At 48.6% G+C, this 21,813-nt stretch overlaps 1 protein-coding gene across 1 annotated transcript in view; it reads left to right on the forward strand.

Moving 5' to 3' along the window:
- The window catches only part of unc5a (unc-5 netrin receptor A), a 717,175-nt gene extending 700,334 nt beyond the window's left edge, over positions 1 to 16,841 (forward strand). Inside the window, exons 15-17 of the mRNA XM_038795643.1 lie at positions 8,769 to 8,947; positions 14,151 to 14,317; positions 14,610 to 16,841. Of these exons, the coding sequence (XP_038651571.1) occupies positions 8,769 to 8,947; positions 14,151 to 14,316 (345 nt within the window). The 3' untranslated portion in view covers position 14,317; positions 14,610 to 16,841. The remainder of the gene's footprint in view (positions 1 to 8,768; positions 8,948 to 14,150; positions 14,318 to 14,609) is intronic.
- The last annotated feature ends 4,972 nt before the right edge of the window (positions 16,842 to 21,813 follow it).

Here is a 21,813-nt window from a genome sequence, read left to right on the forward strand (position 1 = left end):
GGATCTGAGGGGCAGTGTTGAGGTGAGCTCTCCCAAAGACAGGACGAAGAGGCCAACACCCCATGAAACCAAGGTCCCGGTTGAAGACGTATTCATGCATGCGGAACTTGGATATCAGATTCTGGATTCATATCTCATTACATTCACCCCCCACCATCTGGCCTGAGCTTGTGAAATCCTACCAACTGTCCTGTTGACAGTTGTCTTTGTCTGTATATGTGTTTGTGCAACCCACCTCTTCACTCACCTGATGAAGCAGCTGTGCTCCGAAAGCTAGTGATTCAAAACAAAACTGTTGGACTTTAACCTGGTGTTGTAAGACTACCTAATGATGAAAATTGGCAATATTGCAGTGCTACTGAAGATAAATTAAGTGTGAGATAAGTGAAGCACCTTCTAGGAGTTGGCAATGACCTGTCAAGCAGTGAAAGCATTCTCTGAGTGTTGAAATTCTTTGAGCAGCAGTCTCTCAGCGGCCATGGCTGAAGATCTTTAGTGTAACTAATCAAAGTTTTCCACAGCTTGTCAGTTCCACTGAACAAACTCTTCCCACTGTGAACTTGTCTTGGTGAGCCTGGCGGGTGCAGACCGGCTGATACATAGGCTTCGAGTTAGGAAAATCCAGCAATCAAGGCTAAATCAGCTCATTGTTTGCTTCTTAACATCTTCGGAATAACATAGCTGTCAAATCCAAGGTGGAACCTTGCTTGCCTTCAATGCTACCCCAGGGAGTACAGGAAGAGGGCAGGATCCAAACCCAACATAAATTTCTGGGACCTTTGGAGCTCACCCACTCCCAAAACCATCTTCAACAGTCTTGGAAAATTCTCCCCTATAATTGCGTTGGTTCATGATGTCAGTAAATGAGTGAGTCTCATATCACCTTTAACAGAAATTCCAGCAAAATGGATATTTATTTGTACAGTCGCGAGTATGGAGGTGATAAAGGCATGGATAAGGGATTTTAACAGGTTAGGTGACATTGAGGCAGCGGCAGATTATATTGTTGGCATGGAAACAAGTTGGCTTCCAGAATGGAAGGGTGGAATTTAATGGCCTCTCCAACAGTGTACTGATACGGGGCTGGATGTTCTGTATAATAGGATACAAAGTCTTCCCAACTCCTCCTAATTAATTCCTGAGTATCCAGCCATGGGAGGAGAGCCATATTGTATGGACAGTCTGCCAGGTATATCTGGCAGGTCTGACAGTGGTCTTGGATGGGGATGGGCGTTTACTGCTGAGGGACCCTGTGCCCAAGGAAGTGCCCGACACATGGCATGGGTTGCCCTGTGGGAAGCCTCTCCTATTCCTCGTTACACTGATATCCCACCTGCCTCCTCAGTGAGGCCTGACTGACAGGCCCCAGTGAGGCCATCCCACTTTCCTGGAGTCAAGGACAGTTTCTCTTTCTGGGCCTACTGCAGCTCTGACAGACGGGTGATGGAAATGGAGCAAGGTATGGACAGATAGGGATTTGTAGCTGGGGTTGAAAACAATGGCCTTGCTGTTTGTAGAATTTTGCTCGAAAACGTTATGACTGACTCAAGAGTGGATGTTAGAAAAGAACCCTGACAACAAAGAGGCAATGTGGGGACTGAGGTGGAAGTCAGGGCTATCAACATGTATGTAGAACCTGTTTCCTTGTCAGGATATCACATTGGTAAGGTAACATAGTCAGGGACAGAAGGGAGTCAAAAGCAGACCATGCGTGTGAGGGGTGAGTTGGTCATGGCTGGTCATAGAAGGGGTGCGGGACGGGAAAGGGGGGTGGGGAGGGGGAATAGGCAGATATTGTGACTGGCCTAGGCTCACAACCCTCCCCCGCTCCCCCAACCGTCCCCATCACCGTCACGCCAGGGATCGAATGGCACCGTGCGATGGAATGACCAGCTCGCATGCAGGGATCATCCAGGTGCACAGTGGAAATTGCTGCCGTGGGCAGGAGTCAGATGTCAAACGATCAGGAGCATCAGAGCTCATCGCAGAGCGTGTTGTCATCATCCTACATCCCCTGGCCAAACCCGCCAACCCAGGGCCCCCACCCGGTAGTGTGGCAGGTATGTACAGGCAGGGGTTGGCCGGGGGGGTCGGGGGGGAGAGCGTGTGGGAGTGGGATACGGTGTCCATGCCCCTGGCCAGTGCCCCCCCCCCCCCCCCCCCCCCCAGTCGGCGAACCTGGAGCCAAGCAGAGCATCCTGTGCACGTTGGCCCTGGTGCACACGTCATGCGGCCTTCCATGCCTGCCTGGGCTCCATGTCCTGCCCATCCTCGCCCTCTCCCACATCCTCCTCATTGGAGGAGACCTGGTGTTCATCCTCCTCCTCCAGCACGTCACCCCTCTGCTAAGCACTGTTGTGGAGGACACAGCAGCAACAATGATGTGGGCAACCCTCTCAGCATCATACTGTATGGCGCCTCCAGAGCGGTCCAGGCACCTGAACCTATCGTCAGGAGGCTGAAGCACTGCTAGATCACAGTCCTGGTTGCTGCATGGGCGTTGTTGTAGCGGGTCTCCGCGTCGGTCTGTGGCCTCCGGATAGGCATCATCAGCCACGACCGCAGTGGATAGCCCCTGTCACCCAGGAGCCAACCCCCTCAGCCGGGGGTTGAGGGTGTGGAGGGGGGGGCTTGAACATGTCAGGAATCGATGAATGTACCAGGATGAAGGCATCGTGCACACTGCCCGGGTGTCGGGTGCAGATGTACATGCTGCGCCGCTCATGGTCACATATCTGCTGCACGTTCATCAAGTGGAACCCCTTTCGGATTGTGTAGAGCAGCCTGGTGTCTGCAGGTGCTCGTAGGGCAAAATGCATACCGTCGATCACTCCCTGTCCCCAGGGCATGTCGACGATGGCGGTGAACCCCGGTGCCCGGTCATCCTGGTGGGCTCGGTTCAAATTGAAATGGATGTATTGAGTTGCTTGAGCATATAGGGCCTCCATGACGGCGCAGGTGCACATGTGTACTGAGGTCTGTGAGATACCGGACAGGTCCCCACTCGGCACTTGGAAGTACCCCGCGGCGTAGATGTTCATGGCAACCGTCACCTTGACGGTCACCGAGAGCGGGTGTCCTCCCCCATACCCCCGCGGCGCCAGGTGTGCCATGATCTGGCAGATAGGTTGCATTGTCTCCCTGCTCAGCCAGAGTCTTCGACGGCATGCCTGGTCCGGCAGCTCCTCGAATGACTGGCAGTGCCAGTACTCATGCAGCCACTCCTTGGCACCTCCTCCTCAGCCTGTTGGGCAGCCGAATCTCCATCCTGGCTAGCTGTCTCCTGTTCCTCTGCTGCACACTCCACTGCTGCACGCTCCGCTCCTGCAGCTTCCTCCTCCTCGAGCAGCGCCAGCTCATACAGCCGCAGGGCATTCCACAGGGCTGCAGTGGCAAGCAGGAAGACCACCATTGCTGGTTGAATTTTAATATCCATTGTCTGCAGGGGCTGAAAGGCCAACATGTTAGCATGGTGCATACCCCCGTGCCAACTAGGTCCACAGGGCTACATGGTGGTCCTGGTTGGCGTTGCGGGCCTCACCCCCGCATGTCCACACCCTCCCCATCCCCGCACCCCTGGCCCTGTCGATGCCCGGCACCATGGAGACCTCTGGACCTGGCGCCATTGAGACCTCTGGACCTGGCTCCTGACCTTGATTCCAGAGGTACCGTCGGCTTGCACTGCCCTTGCCAGCATTACGTTCCGCGGCTCCTGCCCGGCACCTCCAGCCATAGCAGTCCCCCAAACCCAACCAGCTAGCACAGCCAATGTTGCGCCAGGCAGTCTACAGTCGTACTTGTCTGTATCCTACCTCCTCCTCTCTCCCTCATCAGCCAAGACGCAGGTTTCACAATGTTTAAAAGCACAAGTGAACCTCGGCGTCAGGAACTCGGCCCATCGGAGACAAGAATTGGTGAAGCCCCGGAGAATTCCCGGTCAGGCCCATTGATGATATGCAAATGGTGTTTACTGTTCGTGCGTTCCGGATCGCATTGACACTACTGACGAGGTGACGGAGAATTGCAATTTGGCGTCAAATCGGCACCCGCTGTGATTTTGGTGTTGGAACCTATTCTCCACCCACTCGCAGTTCCCGATTCCAGCGTCAGCCAAAAGAGAATCCCGCCCATTATAGCAAGATTGAGGAGGTGACTGTGAATATGGATAAGGACATTTAAATGGAGATAGAAGTTTATGGAGGATAGGAAGGTAATGAATTCAAAGTAAACTGAGGTGTAGATTTAAATCACTGAACTAGAGGCGGTGTGCAATAGAAATCCTTCGGGTGGGTCTGGAGTGAACAGTTGTAATGAAGATTTCTAAATTATTCAGATCTCTCCATTTGCCTGTTTATTTGAGGGTTACTCCGTTAAGCATATGCATGACAACTGCTTCCGCTAATGGTTTTTTGGTCTATTACGTCCTCTTTTATCGCTTTGTTACTCTTAAATATAAAATTCACGCTCCCCAAAACATGAATTTCAGTTAGCCAGTGTACAGCAATTATCACAAATGTGATTAAGTCATTCATTAACAAATATCAGTCGGTTTACTTCAAGTCGTTAAACTGTTTACTATGCATGATTCCATCCAATGTTACACTTGATGATTTAACTTCTAGAAGTGGTAAATTTAGTTGTCTAAAAGCACAAGGTTATCATCAGTCAGATGTTGTTCATTTTAATTAGGAGCCTTAACAATTGATGTTGAGACAATCTGATTGCATGTTCTTTGAAAAGCGAGGATTGGGGTTGTCAAAGCGTGTCTAGAGATAAACAAATGATGGATCTTGAGCAACATTCAGCTCACAATATTCATTAATAATGTGTGACAACTGGATATAAAGTCATTGCCTTCGGATGCCATTAAACATATGTCTTCTCAAATTTGCAGGTACTATACTTACTGGGCGGAATTCAACCAAAGCATTTCTAAGGGCATGATTTGATGGCCCTGTTGCGTTTAAACGAAAGCGCAACAAGGTCGTTAAATCACGGGAGAGGCCAAATTCGAGAACCGTGCCAGGCGTGATCGGTTTGCGATCTAAGCGGCCTACTCCCTTTGGCAAAATCAGGATTCCACCTTAGCGTGGCGAGAAACCAATAATCACCACTTATGCCCAATCTCCATACAATTAATGTAAACGAGCTCCTATCTAACGGGCCCCCTTGATTCAATGGCTTCCCCAGCAAGTGGTCATGCGGGCGCCAATTAGTACATTAAAAATGTAAAGCTGGCTGTGGTAGGGACACAAGGAGATGAGTAGCCATCTTTGATCCCAAGCAATGAGCCCAGGGGCACCCTTTACGCGGAGGGTGGTGGGAGAGCCCTCGGGGGGGCCAGCCTTGGTCGTGGTGGGTCTCCATCGGGGAGCGGGGTTGCAGATCAGGGGGGTGGCAGCCAATGGTTTGGGCTGAGATGTGCTGGCAGGCCAGGTGGCCAGACCCCGGAGGAGGTGGCAGCAGTAGCGTGGACAGATACTTGACCCGGCGGCCCATTAGGCCAGGGAGAGACTCAGAGTTCGAGCCAAGTGACGGCCCAAGGTGTACAGGAGTTGCTGGTATATTGAACAGATGACGGACAGCGTGTGCTGCAGAAGGCTCTACCTCAACAAAGGGTCTCTGCGGCATCTGTGCCATGTCCTTGCGGACTTAACACCATATGGAGGAGAAGGATGCCAGCTCCCGGTGGCCGTCAAGGTCTCCACAGCCCTGATCATTCCAGGGGTCAAGTAGGAACTTGTGTATCATCTCATAAGCTACAGCCCACAATTGCATCTGTGAAGTCATGGATGCCAAGTTTGCCTGGGCAGCAAACTATATAAACTTTGACATGGACCAAGCCCAACATGATGCCTGGGCAGCAGGCATCTCTGCCATCGACAGATGACCCAGGTTCAGGGACTAATAGATGGCATGCATGATGCCTTGCATGAACTGGGCCATCAGGCAGTTCCCTACATCAACAGGAAGGGGTTACACTTCCTGAACATCCAGCTCATGTGCGACCACCACATGAAGATCATACACATGCACACCCCCAGAGGGGCACCCGCTTTGTGGTGGTCTGCTCTGTCCTCCACAATGTGGCATAGCATCCTTAAATAACAGGTACAGCACCTGACTTACCATCCACTCTGTCGTTCCAAATAGTTTGATACCCTTGGATATTTAATTCCCAGTCGTGACCATCCTTTAACCATGTTTCAGTAATGGCCACTAAATCATAGTCATTCATGATGATTTGCACCATCAATTCATTTACCTTATTCCCAATACCACGAGCATTTAGGTAAAGAACCCTTATGTTGGTTTTTATTCCTCTGTTTTGAATCTTAACACCTCTATCAGTAACCTCTCCTAAGTTATTTTTCCTTTTAACTTTTCCCCTAATTTTCCTTATTGTTGAACCCATGTCTTCATGTAATACGCTGCGTCGCTTTCCATTCATGTTTTTACTTCCCATTTTATTCTTTTTAGTAATACTGAGCCTATTTACTGAGCTCTCCTCAGTCACTGTACCCTGTACTGTGGCCCTTTTTGATTTTGGACAATGGCTGCTCTGCTTTACACTTTCCCCCTTAGTGCCTTTTGTTTCTGTCCCCGTTTTACTTCCATCCGACTTCCTGCATCGGTTCCCATCCCCCTGCCACGTTAGTTTAAACCTTCCCCAACAGCACAAGCAAACATTGGTTCCAGTCCTGCCCAGGTGAAGACCATTCAGTTTGTACTGGTCCCCCAGAACCAGTTCCAATGCCCCAGGAATTTGAATCCCTCCCCCTTGCACCATCTCTCGAGCCACATATTCATCCTATCTTTCTTGGCATTCCTACTCTGACTAACTCATGGCACTGGTAGCAATCCTGAGATTACTACTTTTGAGGTCCTACTTTTTAGTTTAACTCTTAACTCCCTGAATTCGGCTTGGAGGACCTCATCCCGTTTTTTACCCATATTGTTGGTGCCCATAAGCACCACGACAGCTAGCTGTTCACCCTACATCCCCCAGAATGTCTTGCAGCCGCTCCAAGACGGTTCCAGTGGGACCATCATTTGTGGCATGAAGCCAGTGGGGCCTCATTAAGCCGACCAATTATAGTGGTGACGGCCTCACCTATCCAAGCGTTGGCAGTGTCAGGCTGGTACCCGGGTGTCACTGCCAGGATGCCCGGGTGGCATCAGCAGTGCCATCCTGCCCAGAGGTAGACCACCTGGCCTCTGATCGCCTGTGAGACCCCTCCACCCAAGTGCCACTGTGCCTGATCTCCGTTTGTGGAGACCAGTGTTAACCGGCACCCAGTTGGGGTCTCCTTGGCGTGGGGATTCAATCCCAGGTGTTGGTTCCATCCTGCACACTTTAAAATGCAAATTTAGGTCCTGTCCATTGTGGGTGGGATCCAGATCGCAAGCCTGCGACTGCCCTTTAGATCTCACGAGGCGCAGTGATTCAGGTAAATCTCATAAGATTTACCAGCCGCGTCACGTCCGTGTCGGATGCGTTAGATCGCGCCCTTTGTCATTTTTATGGGCCTTGGGGAGTTTCTTCCCAGTCAAGTCTACCCGTAGAAATTTTTTTCATCACTGGGGAGCTGAACTTGTCAGCCAGACCGGCTCCTCATGATACGGGCGGCTATTTTAAAAGGGTGCCCCGTTATCTGAGTGAGCTTGAGGGTTCCACAAACCTCCCACCCATGGGCAATGTCACCCCCCCCCCCCCCCCCTGCACATATGGGCTTTACTCCACACACCACCAAGTGAGAACACCTCGCTATGGGGTCGCTGAGGGCCACCCTTTTCAGGCCCACCCACTCCCATTTTCATTCTTCTGCCCCTTTTTAGGACCCCCAACATTTATGAGCCCCCTTCATACCCGCCCTTCACCCCTCCACCCTTCATCCCCCCACGTGCCATTACTCTTGAGCCAGGCCTCGCTGTGGAGGCCGTTAGTGCCTGGGCGCCAGGAGAATCCAGTGTAGACATATTTAAATGAACGGTTCATTTAAATATGCAGATCTGGATAAACACCCAGTGAAGGCGAGATCCAAATCGCAACGTCTCGCAAATTTCAAATGAGTCTCGTGAGACATCTCAATCGTCGCGAATCTCACAAGAGACTTCTCATAAGGTTCAACAGCCTTGTTGCATCACCAAGTCGGTGCACCGAGGCTGGTAAGTCGCATCCACTGTGTTTTTTGTCAATCTGCATAATGACTGCAGAAAAGTGACCTTTAATATTGAACCCTTTTTTTTGGTTAAGTACATCAGAACCAGTGCCATCCAAACTAAATAGCCAAATGTGATTGGCTTAAGACAGACTAGAGAGAAAATATTGTTTGATTAATATTAGTTTGATGCCATTGTGCCGTATCGTCAGTGATTGTGGTCAATAGGCAACACAGTAGGAAGTGCAATACTGGGATCAAAAAGCATAAGCCATTTCCACTCAGCAAAACTGTTTCCCAATTTAAAATACACTCAACAGTTTCATGAAAAAATACTCTATTGTTGTTTTACTTTTACTTTGCGGTTCTTAACCATTGAAACTATTTGTTGATTGAGACATTATGGTCAATATTCAGCTTACCTTGAATGTATATCCAAATGTCCACCTTGCTCTCTCCGAGAGACAACACGCTCAAGACAATTGGAACATTCAATGATCTGAAATCTGTATTGTCTCTCTGGATGTTCCATTATTATGATATGTTCCCTGCAGAGTTGAAATGAATAATAATAGGTTGAACTCAAATTATTTTTATTCCCACAAGGATGCAAGGCAGACAGACTTTCAATTTATGGAGCCAATCAATTGTGGCACATCTTTAGCGGGACCTTGTGCTTTCAAAATCCCTTATCTGATCCGACAGAAGATTTGCAGCAGTCTGGATATTCCAAGTTCAAGAGGAAGTGATTGGAGGATGTTGGCATATAAATTGAAATTGGACCGGTGAGTGTATACAAATTTATACAACTATATTAATATAGAAGTCACAATTTTAAAAGATTATGCTCCCAGTGTGGAGACTTACCTGAAGAAGGCTAATGCACTCTCAGCAGGAAATGTTGACACAGTTGCAGAGGGCAGTGCAAGATTTTTTTATTGATCTTCATTATCTTGTATTAATTCTTTGAAGAATTCTTTCAATGCCTGTGTGTTTATCTACACAAAATGAATAGGTTCAAAATTGATAAAAGCATTTTGTCATTGATAGTTATGAATGGCTTTACTTAATTGACACTTTTTTGAAGCTGTAAGTTGAGCAGTTTTTTCGCTGAGTTTCAAAGCCTTTTTGCTTATTGTGTCAGTTCCATGGGAAATTCAAAGGCTTGCCAGAATTACCAATAGCTCATTGGTTCTGCACATTGAGGATACTGGGAGAGTCCGTATGGAGGATTCAAGAGGGGATGGGGTGGGGGGGGGGGGGGGGGGGGCGCAGGGGGTGGATATGGAGGGCATGAAGGGGCCATGGAAAATATGGAGCATTGAGGTGGCATGGAGGATATAGGGGAATGGGAGATCTGTGGGACCTAGAGGAACATGGTGTCATGGTGACTTGGGAAATATGAGGGGCAAGGGAGTTTTTGAGCAGATAGGTGAGGGCTGAGGGGGATGTGGAGGGTGAGGAGTAAGGGCTTGAGGATCTGACAATTATGATTACAACTGGGTTGATGTTCCAGCAAGTGGAAGTGGGTCTTCTAACCTCCTGGGCTCACCATCCACCATCTCAGTTGCTGCCTCAGGCCTACCTCCTGAGGCAGCGAGCCAATTCCATCCTGACCCGTCACCCCACAGAACGAATGCCAGGTGGGGGCCTCCTTAATGGAGACAGGTTTGTGGAGTTAGGAATTTTATTCCTGACTCTTTCACAAAAATACGGCCTTGTGTCTCTTGCAAGATTCCCCAAACTATTCAAATCGGACAGCGGGAAAGTTTATCAGTGACACAGAAGTGCAGATATTAGTCTTAAGTGGATACTATTAGTGTACATTCAGAATACCAATTAGAAAAAACATCGATCAAGATATTTCTATTTTTGCTGAATACTAAGGAAAAATACAGAGCTACATAGGACTTTTTGGAATAGTGTAATATAGAATGTCTCCGGGTAGAGAAACTGTGACAGTTTTCAATGACTGTACCATAAGCAAGGGAAGTTACAGAATAAGTTTTCTGCTTAAATGTTATCTAAATTTAAAATATAAACCATGCAAACTGTTGTAACGTTGGAGCAGTACTTCTAGCCAATTAGAGAGTATTTCCATCCAGTAACAGCTAAAAAGTGTCATTACCCCACAATTGAAAAACATAATTCCCAAAGTACTGGTGATAAATGACAAGGCAGCCAGATAAAGGGTATGTCAGATTTCAATTCTTCCCTATAGCTTCACTTTTCCTGAGACAACCCCAATTATTTTAATGTGAGCTCTTGGGAATTATGTTATGCTTATTTCATCCTCCTCGCTTCAGTTCTTTTTTTTCAGAGGCACCATTCTATTTTATCATCTTTTTTCTGGTTTTCACTATGTGCTGTAAGCATCAAGAACCTAAGCTGAATATCATACGTTTTGTGCTGCTTGTTGGAATTGAAAAGTCGTCCGTCTTACTTCTTTGGCTGTATTTCTTACGCCTTTATTGGAAAGAAAATAGGAAATCTTAAGACTGAGTGGTTGGTGGTGGGGGAAGGGAGTTTCTAAACTGGATCAAGAAATATAATATTGTATTCCTGTTTCCACCATAAAACAAACAAATTAAATGGAGCGGAAAGATGGTTTCAGATGTATTACTTGCTGGTTAATAATGATAATTGTTGCTAATTTCCTTTGTTAGGACACCAGACTAGACCAGAGGCTGGTTTTGTGTAGTGTGCTGAACAGCTGGTTTGTAATGTCGAACAAGGCCAGCAGCGCGGGTTCAATTCCCGAACAGGCGCCGGAATGTGGCGACTACTGGCTTTTCACAGTAACTTCATTGAAGCCTATTTGTGACAATAAGTGATTATTATTATTTATTATAACATTTGTTATGATACCGGCCGAGAACCCCAAACAATATTTTTCTAATTTGTAAAATTGTGAGGAAGGAGTACTTCTCCCTAGGAGGAGTGACTCTGACCTTTCGGTATCTTTTATGTTAATACAAACTTTAATTTAAACACAGAATTAACCACATTATCATCAAAGAAATAGCTTTACAATTATCAGTCAAACAGTTCTTTAAAAAAAAAAGAAAAACTTGAATTTCCCATCTATACCTGCTACTAACTCCAATTAAGCAACTCAATACAGTTCAAATGACGCAGCACGTTAGCACAGTGGTTAGCACTGTTGCTTCACGAGCAGCAGGGTCCCTGGTTTGATTCCAGGCTTGGGTCACTGCCTGTGCCGAGTCTGCACGATCTCCCCGTGTCTGCCGGGGTTTCCTCCGTGTGCTCTAGTTTTCTCCCATAAACCCCAAAGACATGCTGTTTGGTGAATTGGACATCCTAAATTCTCCCTCAGTGTACCCAAACAGGCACCGGAGTGTGGCGACTAGGGGATTTTCACAATGTAAGCCTACTTGTGACAATAATAAAGATTATTATAAATACAGTCAACAAAACAGGGTACTTGCTGAGCTGTGCAGCGACTTTTGAAGAGAGTTGCTTTCGAGAGTAAATCAAGTACACTTCTGCTGAACTTAACAGCATTTGGCAAAACTACTGTTCAACATATTCTTATTACAGACTGCAAACCTACAGACAGATCTGGCTTCTCCTATTAATTACATCATCTGTATCCCTCTAAGTTCCATGACCTGCTCAGCTAGGGCTAAACACCATTCCCATATAAATTATCTGCACTCCAGGGTATCTCTAGCAATCAAAACACAATTCCATCTTCCCTTTATCTGTAACCAAGTAGTAGTTGGAATAAATCAGCATCTCCCCTTTTATGACTTCTTAATTACAGCTTGAGCAAACATACTGCCTGTATGTATTTTAAATCAGGGTTTTTAATAACATCACTGCAACAGAATATAAAATATCGTACATAATAATTCCTACATTCATCACACCTTTTTGCTTTAAAGTATTGTACCACAGTTGGATTAGTACCACATTTAATGTAGCCACTGACAATGCACAATAGACAATCTCAATACCTCCAGACTGGGGGCAGCATGGTGGCACAGTGGGCAGCACTGCTGCCTCACGATGCCGAGATCCCAGGTTCGATCCCAGCCCTGGGTCACTGACCGTGTGGAGTTTGCACATTCTCCCCGTGTTTGCGTGGGTTTCACCCCCACAAGCCAAAGATGTGCAGGTTAGGTGGATTGGCCACACTAAATTGCGTCTTAATTGGAAAATAAATAATTGGGTACTCTAAATTTAAAAAAAAAGAAAAAAATACCTCCAGACTGCATTTCTATTCCACACTCTAACACTGATTCTATAATTCTCATTGCCCTTGCACTTGCACTTTAGTGTACCATGTTTAAGAGCTGTGTATATATCACTACTGGAACACAGTAATTGGATTTGTTCACTGAAGACATCCTTGGAAAGAGAGTCCAATAATTTTCCTTTGGAAGACTGGAGAAAAGCAACTCTAAGAAAGTACGCTTGACATATTGGGTACCACAAAAACATAATGCTGCTGGCACTTTAACTATTAACATGATAAGAATGATTAACCATATTTATGCTCATTCACTTAATCAAATTTATATTAAAAACCAAATCTAACCAACTGTATTGCTGCCGTTTCAGCCACTTCACTGATTTAAGGTTCTGTTTGGTAATTATGTTTAAAATCCCCATAGCAGACACTCATTTGAATAATTGGGGTATTAAAAAGGATCATTTTTGGTGTATGTAAAGGTATAAAGAAATCTGTGCAACTACTCCCTACTAATATTGAAATATTGCACATATTTGTGGTTCCTGATTACTTGTCATGTAAATCATTCCGACAGCTCGTTTTACTCAGATATTTTCAAATTTTCATGGCTTTGCAAGAAACAACACTGACTTCCGTAAGCAATGCATTTGGCCCTGACCTTGCTAAGTGTAATTAATTTCCAATTTTCTTTGAAACAATTATTCTTTGAAATACGTTCCTTCAAGTAACTTCAACTATTATCTTTACAGGAGTGCCTTTTTTTTCTCAATTTCTGTATTAAGGTCAAAATGTTGGAACTTGCTTACCCAAAACCAAAGGTTACATTTTTAATTAGCCCACATTTTAAATATGAATAATTGCTCCATAGTGGGTATCAATTATAAAATGTTTAAGTGAAATCATTTTTTTAGCCAATTTTGTAATGCTGTGATCTAGAATCATTTGTGCAAAACCCTAAGAATTTCTTGTACATTTTTACTATTAACCTGTGAGCACCAACAGTCTAAGCTGAAAGACTTGTATTATGCACATTCATCATATAACAATCAGTAGAGCATCATCAGTTGAAGTGTACTTTTCCTAATTCAGAAACTCTACATTAGTCTCTTGAAGGTTTTGCCTAAGTTGTAATTACAAGGGAAGGTAGATGATCATCTCCCAAGTTTTAGTCAGTGTTTCTTTGCTTCTAAGTTCGTAGGTACCTCAGAGTGAACCAGTGAAAAGATGTGAGACTACGTGGAAAATCAAATTCCATTTTTGAAGCAATTTTATTCAGATGTGTTAAGGGGGACATATTTATATGATTCTCCAATTGAACTGTGCAATGCTAAAAACATGAAAGATCATTTACATTTGTAACATTCTGAAGGTTAATAAGACAATTTGTCTGCATGGGCGGCACGGTAGCACAGTGATTTGCACTTTTGCTTCACAGTGCCAGGGACCCAGGTTTGATTCCAGGCTTGGGTCACTGTCTGTGCGGAGTCAGCACGTTCTCCCAGTGTCTGTGTGAGTTTCCTCCGGGTGCTCCGGTTTCCTCCCACAAGTCCCGAAAGATGTGCTTGTTGGGTGAATTGGACATTCTGAATTGTCCCTCTGTGTATCCGAACAGGAGCCGGAATGTGGCGACGAGGGGATTTTCACAGTAACTTTATTGCAGTGTTAATGGAAGCCTACTGTGACACTAATAAAGATTATTTAAAAAAATAAGGGCACTCAAGCTTGCCAATGAAACAACTCTGAAGCATTTTTCTTTTGTATTTTAACAGGTATCTCAATTATTTTGCATCTAAAGCTAGTCCAACCTCTGTGATTCTTGATTTATGGGAAGCTCAGCACTTTCATCATGGCAACCTGAACCACCTTGCTATGATCATGGCAGAAATGGGAAAGCAAGAACCAATGATATTTGTCGTATCTGAGGCAGAATGCTGAGGTAGTTTAAATAAGTTATTGACCAATTGTCAAAATTTGTTTTATGGCAAAAAACCCATTCAGAATCAGCTGAAGTCTTGCTTAAGTTTCTTTCATTCAAGCCAAGATTAATATATTTTCAGTGGATTAAGGCTTCTATGTAGATTTGCTAATTTTGTGAACAAACATTCATGACTGAAATTGATTTGTATTGTTAAGTATGTTCACTAATTCAAAACAAAGGCAGCAGTAATGTTTCCATTTGCCCTTTTATGGCTCATTTGACAAATACACCACATGATTATGGAAAAAAGGAAGAAAGCAAGGAAGCCTTGGATTTAGATTTCTCCCTGTCGTTGAATTAATTAATTCCAACTAGGGTGGCAAAAGGCATTGCAATCCACTTCAGCATTGTTACAAACCAGAGAATGGAACAATCAGACTGGATCCCTGCTCTTGATGGCTAACTAATTGCATTTACTGAAAGTGAAGATGCAAAGTAAAGCATTTTTACCCAGAGATTGGTGATGGTCTGGAATGCACTGCTTGGGAGGGTGGCAGAGGTGGGGTGCCTCACATCCTTTAAAACGTACCTGGATGAGTACTTGGCACACCATAAAATTCGAAGCTATGGTCCAAGTGCGAGCAAGTGGGATTAGGTGGGCCCTTCATACGTCGGTGCAGACTCAATGAGCCGAAAGCCCTCTTCTGCACTGTAGTATTCTGTGATTCTAAGGCCAGATAAAGACAGAGATGACTAAACTATTACAACCCAATTTTCATATGTTCCACTGGCATTGACACATGAGAATTGGCATTTCCAATTGGAGGACTTCGACCCAAGCATGAGCCACTGATTTCTGGAGAAGAATAAGGGAAAAGTTAGTGGGATGGCAATTTTAGCTTCAGTGTCTGGTTGATAAAGCAGTAGAGTGGATTGGCTGCTGATTGGTGAACCTACCTAATGTTTGAAAATCGTATTTGGCTGCATCAAGAGCCTCCATTTCCACCTCAGTAACATAGCCTGGCTTCACCTCTTTCAGCTCATTTGCTGCTGACACCACTATTTGTGATTACGTTACCTGTAGGTTTGACAATTCCAACATGCTTCTGCTTGGCCTCCACATTTTATACCCTTAATTTGAGGTCATCCAAAACACTGCTGCCCTTGTTCTTGCACAAACTGTTTCCCTTCATGATTGTGCTGGCTGACATATGGTGGCTCCCAGTCAAGCAACATCTTGAATTTTAAAATTGTCACCCTTGTTTCAAATCTCTCCATGGCCTCACCTGTCTCTAATCTCCTCGAGCACCACAATCCTCCAAATTATCTATGCTCCTCTAACTCTAGCTTTTTGTACAAATTTTAATTGTTACATCATTGGTGGCCACGCCTCCCTTTGCCTGGGCCCCAACCTCTGGAATGCTTCCCAGGCCTCTCCAACAATTTAGGTTGCTTTTCTACTTCGCCGAGCTTTTGATCACCTGACTTCGATCTCCATATGTGATTTGGTGTCATACTTTGTTTCATAGTTCCACCATGAAGAATCTTGAAGAAGTTTTAGCATAATAAAGTCACAATATAAATACAAGTTGTTGTTGCTATTGTTGTTGTTCTATATTGTGCAGACGATCCACTCCTTCAGGTTACAGTTCAGATGGTAAAGTTGAAAATGATTTCCAGGGTTATTGCCAATCACAAGTTTGATATTCGATTTAGTTCAGAAAACGTCAGTACATCAAATTTTCAACAAATTTTTTAAAAAGACATGTTGAGCGCGATTCAACCAAAATATTCCAATGGCTCGATCCTCCGGCCACGTTGTGCTGGAAAAGCATTTCGCTACGGCACAGCGTGGCTAGTGAAAGCAAGGTGACCTCGCTCCCGGGATCTAACCGGCTCGCAACGCCTCACGGGATTCAATACAATCTCTCGAAACGTTGCAAGGGGAATCACTTTTTAACAAATCTGCATATTAGAGGGAGGCAGTAAGCTTTACTCTAATGTGCAGATTCCCGAGGTACCTGAGGCTTTGGAATTCAATATCTTTGCCTTGTGGACCTCGGGCAGGTGTCATTTGGTATTCGGACCGAAAAATGGGAACCAGACAGAAAAGCACTTGTGGGAGTCTCCAAGAGGATCAGAGGCCTCCAGCTGCATGGTTTCTTGGCAGGGTGGTGCCCTGGCACTGCTGGTACCATCCATCTGGGTACCCTGGCAGGGCTATCTAGTGTGCCAAGTTGGCACTGCCAAGCTGGTATGGGTTGTGCATGATCGGGCCAGGGTTGCCCATTGTTGGGGTGTGGAGGGAAGAGGTCGGGGATTCTTTTTGGGGCCTTGGGACATTTTTAAATGTCGCGCTATAATAGGGAGTTCTGGTGAGCAGGAGCTTGGCACCTTGGCAGTGCCAAACTGGCAGAACCCAGGCAGCAGGCAACATTACCTGGGCACTTTGGTAGTGCCAGGCTGACACTGCTAGGGTGGCTCAAAGGGTATGCAGCTGGGGGCCTCCGCTTCTATTCGGGGAATAGTGTAGATGGGCTTTAGAGGGGTTTCACAGGTTGGTGCAACATCGAGGGCCAAAGGGCCTGTACTGCACTGTAATGTTCTGTGGTGATAACCGACTACATCCACAGTGACAGAGGATCTTCGTTCATGAGAGATGAGCTGCGTCATTTCCTGCTCAGCAGGGGTATCGCCTCCAGCAGGACGACCAGCTACAACCCCCGGGGAAACGGGCAGGTAGAGAGGGAGAACGGGACGGTATGGAGGGCCATCCAGCTGGCCCTACAGTCCAGGAACCTCCCAGCCGCTCGCTGGCAGCAGGTCCTCCCTGACGCGCTCCATTCCATTCAGTCACTACTGTGCACCGCAACTAACAGTACACCCCATGAACGTGTTTTTGCCTTCTCCAGGAAGTCTACATCCGGGGTATCGCTCCCGACGTGGCTCATGACTCCGGGCCCAGTCCTTCTCCGTAGGCATGTCCGGCACCACAAGGCGGAACCCCTGGTGGACAAAGTACGCCTTCTCCACGCCAACCCTCAGTATGCCTACGTGGAGTTCCCCGACGGCCGGCAGGACATAGTCTCACTCCGGGACCTGGCTCCCTCGGGTACCGATCCCATGCCCATGCCCCTTTTCCCCCCCGCACTACCCTCCTTTTCCCCGGCGCCCCCCTATTCGTCCCCACCAGGTCCATCCCTCGTCCCCCTGTCCACACTGGAGGACACGGAAGATCTCGGCTCGCTCTTGGAGTCATCCCGCCAGCAGCCAGCACCAACACCTGCACCAACGTCGCCACCACAGCTGTGCCGATCTCAGCGGAACGTTCGACCGCCGGTTCGGCTCAACCTGTAACCTGCTAACCGGATGGACTCTTGGTTTTCTTTGTTTGAACCCATTTGTAAATATATCATCCTTTGTATCATAGTTACACGTCACCCCCGCCAGCCTCATTTTTACAGGGGGTGAATGTGGTGATAATTACTGTAGATATGCATACTTGCAGTAGGGGGATGTATGCCTGTACCTGTAATACAGTTTCCTCCGGTAAGCCCCTGCCGGCTAGCTCTGCCCATAGGGAGCTTGTGTATAAATATGCGTGTGAGTCACTCAGACCCTAGTCTACAGTTGCAGCCGGAGGAATAGCATCACACAGCAATAAAGCCTCGATTGCACATGTCTTGAGTCTTTGTGTGCAATTGTTAGCGCCACAATTTATTGCTGTGTGATTTTCCATTCACCATGGACATCAGAATCAAGCCTGACCGTCTGTAGCTGGATCCGCAGTCACCTCACACCAGGAAAGACTTTGTTCACTGGCTCGTAGTCTTCGAGGCCTACATTCCTTCAGCGTACCCTCCCCTGACGGAGGCTCAGAAAAAGCAACTCCTGTACTCCAGACTTAGCTCCAGTGTCTTTCTGCTAATTCGAGATGCAACTGACTACACCAGAGCTATGGAACTGCTCAAAGAGAACTACGCACAGCCGATGAACAACCTGTTTACAAGGCATCAACTCTCTACTCGCGTCCAACAGCCGGATGAGTCGATTGAGGACTTCTGGAGGGCCCTCATACCCCTGGTACGAGACTGCGACTGCCGGGCCCTCACAGCCACGGAACACTCTGACTTACTCATGCGCGATGCCTTTGTTACAGGCATTGCATCGGACCCCATCCGGCAACGACTGCTGGAAGGGGCCGCCCTCGACCTCGCGGCCACAAAGACTCTGGCGCTTTCCATGACGGCCACCTCCCGTAATGCGCGATCTTACTCCGTTAGCCACTCGGCCCACCCGTCTTACCCCTCGTAGACCCCGCAAACGGCTCTCCAGGCCCATCCATCCTACTCCTCGTGGACCTAGCAAACCGCCCCCCCACCCCCAGCAGCTGCCCCCGCGCACTATGCCTGCGCTGCTCGCCGCACCGCGCTCCCTGGGGGTCCCCACTGTTACTTCTGCGGTCAGCAGAAGCACCCCCGCCAACGCTGCATGGCCTGCACCGCAAACTGCAAAGCTTGTGGCAAGAAAGGCCACTTTGCAGCGGTGTGTCAGTCTCGGACGGTTGCCGCTATCGCGCCCCCGTTCCCCCCCTCGCCTCAGCCGATCGCACAATGGGCCCTGCCGTCCGCTTCCCCCGACCACACATGCAATCAGTGGGTGCCGCCATCGTCGCCGCCCCTGCCACGTGCGCTCCATGGGCGCCGCCATCTTGTCTGCTGCCATCTTCTCCCACACAGGTACTCCAGAAGTCGCCATTTTGTCCTCCGCGGGACGGGGCCATGGGACACGGGTCACTACCGCTCCTCGTCGGACTCATCTGACTCGACTGCCGATCGACCGCTACTCGCCTCCGTTACGCTCGACCAGTCGCGTCCTCTCAACCTGGCACCCTCTTCCACATCGGTGCTGGTCAACGGCCACGTGACCTCCTGCCTCATCGACTCCGGGAGCACCGAGAGCTTCGTCCACCTGGACACGGTAAGGAGCTATTCCCTTGCGGTCCATCCCGCCACCCGGCAGGTCTCTCTCGCCTTCGGTTCCCACTCCATCCCGATCCGGGGTTTCTGCCTGGTTAAACGTACTATACAGGGCGTGGAATTCGACCGTTTCCGTCTGTACATTCTCCCCAACCTCTGCGCGTCACACTTACTAGGCCTGGATTTCCAATGCAATCTCCAGAGCCTCACCCTCAAATTCGGCGGACCCTTACCTCCCCTCACCGTTTGCGGCCTCGCGACCCTCAAGGTCGAGCCTCCCTCCCTCTTTGTCAATCTGACCACAGATTGCAAGCCCGTCGCCACCAGTAGCAGGCGGTACAGTACCCAGGACAAGGTCTTCATCAGGTCCGAAGTCCAGCGGCTGCTTCGGGAGGGTATCATCGAGGCCAGCAACAGCCCTTAGAGAGCCCAGGTGGTAGTGATAAGACCGGGGTGAAGCACAGGATGGTCGTGGGCTACAGCCAGACCATCAACCGGTACACGCAGCTCGACGCGTACCCCCTCCCCCGCATTTCTGATATGGTCAATCAGATTGCACAGTACCGGGTCTTCTCTACTATCGACCTGAAATCCGCTTACCACCAGCTCCCCATCCATAAATCGGACCGTCCCTACACTGCCTTCGAGGCAGACGGTCATCTGTACTAATTTCTTAGGGTTCCCTTCGGCGTCACGAATGGAGTCTCGGAATTTCAACGCGAAATGGACCGAATGGTTGACCGGTACGGACTGCAGGCCACCTTCCCGTACCTCGACAATGTCACCATCTGTGGCCATGACCAGCAGGACCATGACGCCAACCTTTCTAAATTCCTCCACACCGCATCTCTCCTTAATCTCATGTACAACAAGGAGAAGTGCGTGTTCCGCACAGACCGCTTAGCCATCCTCGGCTACGTAGTCCAAAATGGACTCCTGGGGCCCGACCCCGACCGCATGCGCCCCTTCATGGAGCTTCCACTCCCCCACTGCCCCAAGGCCCTCAAACACTGCCTTGGGTTCTTTTCTTATTACGCCCAGTGCGTTCCACAATACGCGGACAAGGCCCGCCCACTTATCCAGTCCACACATTTTCCCCTCTCGGCCGAGGCACACGGGCCTTCGCCCACATTTGATCTGACATAGCCAAGGCCGGGATGCACGCAGTAGATGAGACACTGCCTTTCCAAGTAGAAAGCGACGCTTCAGATGTCGCACTTGCCGCCACGCTGAATCAGGCAGGCAGACCCGTGGCATTCTTTTCACGCACTCTCCATGTCTCCGAAATTAGACATTCCTCTGTTGAAAAGGAGGCCCAGGCTATCGTTGAAGCTGTGCGGCACTGGAGGCATTACCTGGCCGGCAGGAGATTCACTCTCCTCACTGACCAACGGTCGGTAGCCTTCATGTTCAACAACACGCAGCGGGGCAAGATCAAGAATGACAAAATCTTGCGGTGGAGAATCGAGCTCTTGACCTATAACTACGTGATCTTGTACTGCCCCGGCAAGCTCAACGAGCCCCCAGACGCCCTCTCCCGAGGTACCTGTGCCAGCGCACAAGTGAACCAGCTCCGTGCCTTGCACGAGAGCCTTTGCCATCCGGGGGTCACTTGCTTATATCTCTAATCAAAGCCCGCAATCTGCCCCACTCCGTCGAGGAAGTACGGACAGTCACCAGAGACTGCTAGGTCTGTGCCAAGTGCAAGCCGCACTTCTACCGGCCAGATCGCGCATGCCTGGTGAAAGCGTCCCACCCCTTTGAACGCCTCAGCGTGGACTTCAAAGGGCCCCTCCCCCCCCTCCCCTCCACCGACATCCTACATCCTTCGTGTGGTCGATGAATTTTCTAGGTTCCCCTTCGCCATCCCATGCCCGGATATGACGTCTGCCACCGTCATCAAGGCCCTGGATTCCATTTTCGCTCTGTTCGGTTTCCCCGACTACATCCACAGTGACAGGGGATCTTCGTTCACGAGAGATGAGCTGCGTCATTTCCTGCTCAGCAGGGGTGTCGCCTCCAGCAGGACGACCAGCTACAACCCCCGGGGAAACGGGCAGGTAGAGAGGGAGAACGGGACGGTATGGAGGGCCGTCCAGCTGGCCCTACGGTCCAGGATCCTCCCAGCCGCTCGCTGGCAGCAGGTCCTCCCCGACGCACTCCATTCCATTCGGTCACTACTGTGCACCGCAACTAACAGTACACCCCATGAGCGTGTTTTTGCCTTCCCCAGGAAGTCTACATCCGGGGTGTCGCTCCCGACGTGGCTCACGACTCCGGGCCCAGTCCTTCTCCATAGGCATGTCCGGCACCACAAGGCGGAACCCCTGGTGGACAAAGTACGCCTTCTCCACGCCAACCCTCAGTATGCCTACGTGGAGTTCCCCGACGGCCGCCAGGACACAGTCCCGCTCCGGGACCTGGATTCCTCAGGTGCCGATCCCATGACCACGCCCCTTTTCCCCCCACGCCACACTCCTTTTCCCCGGCGCCCCCCAATTTGTCCCCACCAGGTCCATCCCTCGTCCCCCTGTC

The sequence above is a fragment of the Scyliorhinus canicula genome, chromosome 4 (genome assembly GCF_902713615.1).
Source record: "Scyliorhinus canicula chromosome 4, sScyCan1.1, whole genome shotgun sequence".
NCBI classification, from domain to species: domain Eukaryota; kingdom Metazoa; phylum Chordata; class Chondrichthyes; order Carcharhiniformes; family Scyliorhinidae; genus Scyliorhinus; species Scyliorhinus canicula.